Source organism: Myotis davidii, unplaced genomic scaffold (genome assembly GCF_000327345.1).
Source record: "Myotis davidii unplaced genomic scaffold, ASM32734v1 scaffold37, whole genome shotgun sequence".
Taxonomy (NCBI): Eukaryota; Metazoa; Chordata; class Mammalia; order Chiroptera; family Vespertilionidae; genus Myotis; species Myotis davidii.
In genome coordinates this window covers 72519-82419 of record NW_006289395.1, presented here as the reverse complement: position 1 = coordinate 82419, position 9901 = coordinate 72519, and the positions used below count along the sequence as shown (strand labels likewise).

General features: G+C 48.3%; 2 protein-coding genes across 2 annotated transcripts in view; one reads left to right on the top strand and one right to left on the bottom strand.

The window, feature by feature from the left end:
* CLDN7 (claudin 7) overlaps positions 1-1060 on the top strand; it is a 21889-nt gene extending 20829 nt beyond the window's left edge. Inside the window, exons 2-4 of the mRNA XM_006761626.2 lie at positions 248-412; positions 517-601; positions 693-1060. Coding sequence (XP_006761689.1) covers positions 248-412; positions 517-601; positions 693-855 — 413 coding nt within the window. The 3' untranslated portion in view covers positions 856-1060. The remainder of the gene's footprint in view (positions 1-247; positions 413-516; positions 602-692) is intronic.
* A 510-nt stretch (positions 1061-1570) lies between these two features.
* ELP5 (elongator acetyltransferase complex subunit 5) lies at positions 1571-9899 on the bottom strand (the record flags this gene model as incomplete). Its single annotated transcript, XM_006761625.2, has 7 exons — positions 1571-1921; positions 2535-2635; positions 2772-2867; positions 3313-3494; positions 5816-6036; positions 9676-9756; positions 9829-9899. Coding segments are annotated over 7 exons (867 nt in total), but the record flags the coding sequence as incomplete, so codon positions are not given.
* Positions 9900-9901: the final 2 nt, after the last annotated feature.

The following is a 9901-nucleotide window of genomic DNA, read 5'->3' as shown; positions in this document are numbered from 1 at the left end:
GCCCGTGAGGAGCCTCCAGCCGCCGCCTCCGCAGTCCCTTCCCCCTTCCCCCTGCCCAGGGCAGTTTCATCGAAACCCGGGCGCCCCGGGCGAGTCGCAGAGCTGAGGCAGGGCGGGGCGGAGCTGGAGGCCCCGGAGCCGGGAGCCACCCAGAACCGGCCGGGCCTCGGGCAGCCGCGGGCTCGAAGGCTGGGGTGGTCCGAAGGCTGCTGCCTCCGTCATGAAAGGCCTCTCTCCCCCCTCGCAGCCGCCTTCCAGGCCACCAGAGCGCTCATGGTGGTGTCCCTCGTGCTCGGCTTCATGGCCATGTTCGTGGCCGCGATGGGCATGAAGTGCACACGCTGTGGGGGAGACGACAAAGTGAAAAAGGCCCGCATAGCCATGACCGGAGGCATCATTTTCATCGTGGCGGGTGAGTCACAGGTCCAAGGCGGCCTCAGGGCTCTGAGGACTTAGGGCGGACGTGGTGCTGGTTAGAGGGGTCTCACAGTATCTACATCCTCCTTGTCCCTCTAGGTCTGGCTGCTTTGATAGCTTGCTCCTGGTACGGCCATAAGATTATCACAGACTTTTATAACCCTTTGGTCCCCATGAATACTAAGTAAGTATGGGAGTCTTGCCTCCTGAGGGGACAGGTCTGGGGTCTGGAGAGACAGGCCAGGGTTTCTGACCTCAATCCCCTCTCCCCACAGGTACGAGTTTGGTCCTGCCATCTTCATCGGCTGGGCAGGGTCTGCTCTGATCCTCTTGGGAGGTGCAATGCTCTCCTGCTCCTGTCCTGGCAGTGAGGGCAAAGCTAGGTATGGTGCGCCCCGCTCCTACTCCAAGCCCAGCTCTGCCAAGGAGTATGTGTGAGCTGGGACTCCCGTTGCCCCAGCCTGGCAACCGAGACACTTGAAAGGACCTCGGGCAGAGCTCAGCCTGTGGGTAGGATGTGCGGCGGCAGCCATGGGTCATGCAGTCCTGTACACCACATACAGTTCCCTGGGGGCTGGGAGGGGGAGAACAAAGGAGGGGCGGATGTGCTTTTTGTACAGTAATAAAAAGTATGTTTTGGAAAGTAGGCTTCTTTCTTTCCCTTCAGGGCCTCTGCTTTTTTCCTACTGAGATCCTTGCAGGGAGCCTGGAACCTTAGTATACCTGTTACAGCTAAAAAAAACAAACAAAACCCCCCATTGAGTCTAAGGGTGTGCCAGGCCACCATTCCACCAATTCCTTGTTCAGGCCCAACACTACTGACCCTTAAAGACTCAGGTTCTTGGTTTCCTTAATCCATTGACATCTTCCAGTCCTTCTACTCCCAACTCTTGCTTAAATAGCTACCAGAATTTTTTAATAAAAAAATATTTTATTAGGCGTGTGTGTGATACGTTTCCTAGTCTCTCACCTTTCCCTCTGCCCCATCCCACTTTTTTTTTTGTTAATCCTCATATTTTTACATTGATTTTTAGAGAGTGGAAGGGAGAGGGAGAGACAGAAACATCGATGTGAGAGAGACATATTGATTGGTTGCCTCCTGCATGCACCCTGACCAGGGCCGGGGAACCTGAAACCAAGGTACGTGCCCTTGACCAGAACCGAACCCAGGACCCTTCAGTCCGCCGGCTGATGCTCTGTCCACTGAGCCAAACCAGCTAGGGCCCATCTCACTTTCTGTCCTGACTGGACACTGCTCCCTGGCTCATGGGTCACGGGGTAGGGTCTCCAGAGACACAGGAAACAAAGATGGGGAAGAAACAAGGTAAGGCCAACTGGAACAATGGTTATAGGCCCAAGGTCTCCGCACCCCCCTCCAATTCAGTCTAGTCAAATATCTAGGTCATCATCTGGGTCCTCTTGGTCCAGGTCATCATAAGCGTCTGGCTCATAGAAGATATGGCTGGTAGCTTGGCCTAAACCACGGCACAGTAGAGCCTGCTGTCTGAGAGAGAAGAATTGGTGCTGGTGAGGGTGGGTAACAAGGGTCCTATCTGAATACCCTATACCTGGTAACTATGACTCCTTCTTTGTACTCCGTATTTTCTTGATCCAAGTCCCTTTCTCTGAGCTCCTGGTTTAGTTTTACCGAAGCACCATTTGGTCCTGGAATAGATACTCAACACCGTTCTCCTAATAATACTCCTAGTAGCTTGAGGGCAAGGATCCTGCCATAGTCTTACTTCATGCACCCACACACTGGGCACAAAACAGGTATCTCTAAGCCCTTGTTAACCTGCCTTTGCCCTCCCCATCTGGCTTCCTGTCCTGGTACTGTTGCCTGGAGATAGGGCCTTTTCCCCAGGGTCTTGTTCTGGCTCAGCTGAGACCCAGATGTGGGGCTGGGACCCAAGGCTGTAATGGAGAAGGCCACAACGGTGCTTTGTCATTGTTGGGGTATGGGTGGGTAGAGAACCACTCCCCAGACTTGGCTCTGGAGATGGACTTCAACCCTTATAAAGCCTGAGGTTAATCAATAACCTGTTGTCACCCCACCTCTTGGGCACAGATACTGGGCTCTATACTTAAGGACCCAGGGATATAGGCTGCAGCCTTACTTTTCTGAGCTGAACTGGAAGGGCAGGGTCAGGCTATCTTTGGCTTCCTTCTCTTTCTTGGACAGGTGAAGGTTAAAGGTCAAGTGAGTAGTGGGATCCACCTGTAAGTACAAAGGATGCTGTCACTATGCCCCATCCCCATAATCTCTGACCCCACCTCCAAACCTCTGCAGTTTTTATTCTTTTTGCCAGATCCCAACTCCATTCTCTTGTTCTGGCCCTGGCACTCTTAGATACCGGGTGTGTGCGAGGATCTGGGTGGGGCTGGGACTTTAGGGGAGACCCCCCTTGGAGATCCAGGCTGAAGTCAGGCAGGATGGTGAACCACTGAATCTGGGGAAAAGAAAGGAGAGTATTAAAGTTTTTTCCCCAATCTTACTGAAGAAACCAGAGAGAACTAAAGACCTAATGCCAGCCCCAATCAGCTATGCAACTGCTTTCAGCTCTTGCTCTCTAACTCTCACCCCTCCTTCAAACTTCTCCTTATGGACTTGTTCCTTCCCCACCTAGTAACCCCTCCCCGTTTTTTCTCCATTTCCATTTCCTGGAAGGCAGTGTCTTTTATTGGTTAAGCTCACAGAATCAGAGTTTCCCAGGCTGCAAAACAGGGGTAATAAAACTATCTCACAGGGTAGCTGTGAAGATTAAATGAGGAAAATAACGAAATGATGAAAGCACAGAGAAGTGCTTCATCACATCAGTTTTTGTGGGGTTTTTTTGTTGTTGTTCTTCCCCTCTGTCCGAACCCAACCTCTGGTCCTCCCAGGATTCTCCTGACCTTATGTGTTGGATGATGTTGGGGCCTCCGACAGAGAATGTGAGCTGAGGCCTGGTCCCCTGAACCACTCAAGGTCACTTCAATCTGAGCAAGGGAGCTCACTGCTTCCACAGGGCCTGGGCCATGAAGCTCTTCATGTAGCAGGCCCAGCACACGCACATGTTCCACTGGGGAGCTGTCATCTGGAGGGACAAGAAATGCAGGTCACATAGTTGGAGCCCAGGGAACAAATAAAGAGAAGCAGGCCCACACGCCATCACTTCTCTGCCACGCTACTGACTTAGTGTGTCCCGTTTCACGGCCCTGCACTGAGCTCCTTCAGCTCTCACCGCTCATGTACAGTGGAACCTCATTTCTTGAGCTTCATTTGTTCCGGAAGGCTATTTGAAAACCGAATCATTTTTTCCCCATTAGAAATAATGTAAATTTAATTAATCCCTTCCAGACCCCCAAATGATTCCGTTTTAACCTTTCTCATATATAGTACATGTCTATTGTTCTGTTTAATCTATAAATACTTTAAAAACAAAAAGGATATGAAATGTAAAGGAAAATTTAACAAAAAGGAAAGGAAATGTACATCAAAAAATGAAAATTTTATAGTAAGTATAAGCAGCAACAAAACAAAATATTCACAGCACAACATCCTGAGATTTTTAACAGTGGTAAACTGACTCATATTTGCATGTTCTCTCCTTTGTCACAGGAAAGATGTGTGACTCATCCTACAGGTATCAGCATGAAAGGGGGGGTCAGGCAGAGAAGTGGATTGAGGTAGGAGACATTCCAAACACCAGGGTCCAGGGTATTTTCTTACTCCAATGTGAATCTGATCAGGAAACCACTGACTACAACTCTCAGGGGCAACTCCAAGCCTTAAGGATGAACTGACACTTTCGTCATCTGGCCCCTGCTTCTCACATACTGACCTGCAGCTTCTGGAACTTGCCAAGATCCCATTAGTGCCTTTGACTCCCTCCCTTTTGGGGAGCATTTACGAGTGCCAGAGCATTTACACTAAACACTTTACTGTAACATTTCAATCCTTACAGGTCAGCATTTTGGGGTTGAACTATATGAACTTGCTCATATTTGACATTTGACTACATCTGAACTACAAAAAATGGCAATTCCACATGTTTAGAGAGGAAACTGAAGCACTGAGAGATCAAGTACCATAATATAAAGCCAGGTGTCTGACTCCAAAGTCCATGCTAGTACCCAGAGTATACAGGGTGTGGCAAAAGTAGGTTTACAGTTGTTCAGATGGAAGACAATAAATAAATAAAAATACAAGAATAAACTCTTGATTTCGTGTACTCACAACTGCAATCCTACATTTGCCCCACCCTGTACTTCCTAGTGCCATGGGCCTGGCCATATTTGCTGGGCTGACCCCTTGCTCTAAGACAGTTCCTTATTGAAGGTACTTTGTACACGTTCCTCTATCATCATGGCTCTTTTTTTTTAATATATTTTATTGATTTTTCACAGAGAGGAAGGGAGAGGGATAGAGAGTTAGAAACATCAATGAGAGAGAAACATTGATCAGCCGCCTCCTGCACATCTCCTACTGGGGATGTGCCCGCAACCAAGGTACATGCCCATGACCGGAATCGAACCTGGGACCTTTCAGTCCGCAGGCCGACGCTCTATCCACTGAGCCAAACCGGTCAGGACAATCATCATGGCTCTCATCAGATTATCTTGTAATTATCTGTTTACTTGTCTGTATCCTTGATGAACTTTGAGCTCCTGGAAGACAAGAACCTGACTACAGTAAAGTCTTTATCTTCCTATTATCTAAAATAATATCTAACATGCTATATGTATTTAATGTTTGCTGAATGAATAAAATAGATGAGTAAAAATGAACTTGGAAAAGTGATTGGTAGGTGGCATTACAGAGAAGTCAAGAACTAGTATAAAGGTTAAAGAGATGAAAAAAAGGCCCGGCTAGCATGGCTCAGTGGTTGAGTATCAGCCTATGAACTAGGAGGTCATGGTTTGATTCCCAGACTGTGAGCTTGATCCCCAGTGGGGGGTGTGCAGGAGGCAGCCGATCAATGATTCTCTCATCATTGGTGTTTCTATCTTTCTCATTCTCCTTCTCCCTTCCCCTTTGTAATAAAAATATACTTTAAAAAAAAATGAAAAAAAGCCCTAGCTTGTGTGGCTGTTGGTTGAGCATTGACCCATGCACCAAAAGATCTCCAGTTAGATTCCTGGTCAGGATACATGCTTGGGTTGCGGGCTCAATCCCTAGTAGAGGGCATGTTGGAGGCAGCTTTGTCAATGTTTCTTCTTCTCTGTCTTCCCCTCCCTTCCTTTCTAAAATCTATAAAAACATATTTTTTAAAAATGGTTAAAGTAATAAATGTTAAAAAAGAGATGAAAAAAGATCCACCTGGAGATCCCTGATCTGTTGTTTCCTAGGGTAGAAAGAGTTATGTTCCCTGGCAGAGGGACATATATGGGGGGAAGTAATGAAGGAGGGTCTCACCAGGGCGGGAGTCCTGACGGCTCAGAGCATGCAGGGTCTGGCAGAGAGTGGTGCAGGGAAGGTGAAGCAGCAGCCAGCTAAGAGAATCAAGAGCAATGGTGACAGCACCAGGACCTGTTCTCCTGCACAGTGCTCTCAAGACTCCCAGGGGCCCCCCAGGAAGGGCTTCTCCAGTGTTTGACCAGTTGAGAGGGTCTCTGAAGAGGTCATGGTAAACCAGCCTACAAAGAGAAAACAGCAGACAACATAATACTACCCCCCACCCCACTCCTGAAATTCATCCTCTGATCTTTGTGGCACTATTTTCTCAATTTTTACCAATATCTTATACACCAGTGAAAGGTAGTAACTGAGAAATAGAATATAGTGATTGAATAAACAGACTTTGGCATCAGACAGCCCTGAACTTGAAGCTTGGGTTTACTAACTGCCCAAGGTCACCTAAAGGATAAATTACTTAATCTAAGACTTGGTTTCTTCATTTGTGAAACAGGAATACAAACCTCTTGATATTTGGGACAGTGCTTGAAGCACACTAAATACGTGGTAAACGTTAGCTGTCATCACTGTCAAATATGTTGAGTGGTGCCTATCTCTGGATGGATAAGGAGAAAGGAAAGAACAGGAGACATGGTTCCAGCCTGTAGAACGGCTTAGCAAAGGTCACAAGTTCAGTTATGCGGTCTACATGTCATTAAGAACTACAGGTAAAACAGCAGTTCAGGAAAGGGACGCTGGTGTGGGCGAACAATCCTGGGAAAGCGTCATGGCGGCAGAACTTTTCCCAGACACCTCCTCTCTATCTTCTGTTCCCTTTCAAATGACATCTTAACATACAGCATCACCTCTCTCGCAATGACTGGTACAAAATTAGGGCCCAACAGACAGATATAAACTTGTTATAATTCATGGAGCTACCTAGACTAGGAAATAATCTTTCTTAATCAGGCAACGTAAATGGGTTCAGGGACCTCCTGACCTGGAAGCTTGCCTCTACCCCACATCTGTAAGTCCATCTATAAGTGGCTCAAGTCCTTTAACATTTGTCCTAATCTCTCCATTCCTACTGCCATTCCCTCAGTCAGGTCTGTCACCTCCTACCAATATGCTCTAAGTTCATAAGAATAGGGATCCTATCTGCCCCATTCACCACTCTATCTCCAGTGGGTAGCTGGTTCACAATTGGTGCTCAATACATACCCACCTGAGTCAACCTGGATTACTGCAATAATTTTCCCACCTGGTTTCCCTATCGCCAGGCTGCACCCTGCCAACACTACTCAATACTGTGGTCACTGAATCTAACAGGAATGATGATACTACCCTCCCAAATTTTCAAATGACTCCTCACTTCCTTTACAACATCTAAACTCCTTCTCAGACTCTGTAAGACCTTTCACTACCAGGCATCCTTTTGTTGTTGTTGTTAATCCTCACTGGAAGATATTTTTTCCATTGATTTTAGAGAGAGCAGAAGAGAAGGAGGAGGGAGAGGAAAATATCCATGTGAGAAAGCCACATGAATTGATACCTTCCAAATGCACCACAACTGGGTCGGGAATGTACAACCCAGGTCTGTGCTCTTGACCAGAATAGAACCCACGACGTCTGGGTTTGCGGGCCAATGCTCTAACCCAGCCGTGGGCAAACTACGGCCCGTGGGCCGGATCCAGCCCGTTTGAAATGAATAAAACTAAAAAAAAAAAAAAAAAAAAAAAAAGACCGTACCCTTTTATGTAATGATGTTTACTTTGAATTTATATTAGTTCACACAAACACTCCATCCATGCTTTTGTTCCGGCCCTCCGGTCCAGTTTACGAACCCATTGTGGCCCTCGAGTCAAAAAGTTTGCCCACCCCTGCTCTAACCACTGATCCATGCTGGCCAGAGCTATCGGGTATTTTTTTTTTTTGCTAATCCACACTCCAGGATATTTTTCCATTGTTTTTTAGAGACAGTGGAAGGAAGGGGGAAAGACAGAGAGAGTGAAACATCAACGTGAGAGAGACACATTGATTGGTTGCCTTCTGCATACACCCTGATCGAGCCCTTTGATTGGAATTGAACCAGGGACCCTTTAATCTGCAGGTCAACGCTCTATCCACTGAGCAAACTGGCTAGGGCTCAGGTATCTTTTTCTGTCTGACCTCAGTAAGCTCTTCCATCATCCATGAACAGGTATGCCTTCCCCATACATCCCTAACTGTGCATATGCTGTTCCCTCTGCCTATGGGGCAAATCCCTCAGTAGTGTGCAGTTAAGTGTTGATGCAAGTTTGGGATCCGATTCTGAATAACTCAAAAGGCAGAACAGGTTTACTTTTCTTCTCCAGGACAGCTTCTAGTGCTAAACTCGTCTGTTGGCCTTTACCCTCTACTTCTTTCACATTCTATAATTTCTGCAGTGGATTCTCCACATACTCACCACTCCTTAACATTCCTCTTGCTCATTCTTGCCTCCTGAAAGATCCCTATCGATTCATCCAATGAATAAGTAGCTGCTCCTACATACCGTTAGACAGTCGTTAACACAGGAAGGAAGGGCCAGGTACAGAAAGCCCCAGCTGCCTAGCAAGGGCAAAACTGGGAGAACGAGAACCTCGCCTCCAGGATAAGCTGTCCTCCTGTCGTATCACAGTTTGGATGCCTGACCATTTTTTCCTAAAGATAACATCTAGGCCTCAGCTGTACTGCAGCTCCAGGCCCCCAAAAGCAGGAAAACCAGACAAGTGACCCCCATGGCTGCCTAAGGACCACTGACTAATGACCCTGCTCTGGCACGGTCCAATCAGTGGAGACCAGAACCCTGAAAGGCTGAAACGGGTTTGGCTCAGTGGATAGAGCGTTGGCTTGCAGACTGAAGGGTCCCAGGTTCGATTCTGGTCAAGGGCATGTACCTGGGTTGCGGGCACATCCCCAGTAGGAGATGTGCAGGAGGCAGCTGATCGATGTTTCTCTCTCATCGATGTTTCTAACTCTCTATCTCTCTCCCTCCTCTCTGTAAAAAATCAATAATATATATTTAAAAAAAAAAAAAAGAACCCTGAAAGGACACACCTGAAAAGCTGATGAATATTCTATTAAGACCCTCCTCTAAGACCTCCCCCAAGATTCCCAACTGCAAGAGATACACAGTCACTAAGGAAGAAGGACCCAGCGCCCCCTCTTCCCCAGGGGAACACGCCAGAGCCATTCCCTTCCCCCTTCTTTTTTCCAAGGGACCCCACCAGACTTGCAACCAGGGGAGCAAGGTCAGTGGCAAATCATCCGGGGCTAACCCCCTGACCCTGTCTCCAAGGCCTCCTTTTCTCCGACTTCTCAGTGGGCCAAGCAGCCCAGCCCAGGCGTTCCTGTTGCTTCTTCTAGGCCAGTGGTTCTCAACCTTCCTAATGCCGCGACCCTTTAATACAGTTCCTCACGTTGTGGGGACCCCCAATTTCATGGTTACAAATTGAACATGATGAAAGCATAGTGATTAATCACAAAAACGGTATGTAGTTATATATGTTTTCCGATGGTCTTAGGTGAGCCCTGTGAAAGGGCCGTTTGACCCCCAAAGGGGTCGCGACCCACAGGTTGAGAACCGCTGTTCTAGGCCCTTCCTGGTTTCACTGTCCTCAGTGTGGCTCTGCTGCCATCCGAGACCCAACATCCTCGGCTTAGTGCTGTGTCGCACTTCCCTTTGGACATCCCCGTTCCCCAACCCGTTTTCCTACATAAATTGCATTTTCTTTACTCACCGCCCGAGGCGGCTGTTTAGCCCAAGCGTCACGGACGGGAACCTCTCCCACGCCAGACCCTGGTCTTGCTGCTTTAAGGGACATTCACATTCCACGGCCTCTCTTCCAACCTGCACTTACCGGCTGTTGGTGCCGGAATCAAAGCCTTCCCGGAACTCCTCCTCGCTCACTTCACAGCCCAGGACGTGGACCCTCTCTCCCCTGAGGACCAGAGGAGGCGGATGTCAGAGAGGCCCGGGCGGCTTCCGGGGGCGGGGGGCCGCGGGTACTCACCTCAGCGCGGCCCGCCGGACGAGCGCCTTCAGGAGGCTGCGCCCCTCCCACTCCACCGAGTCTGGGGAGAGCG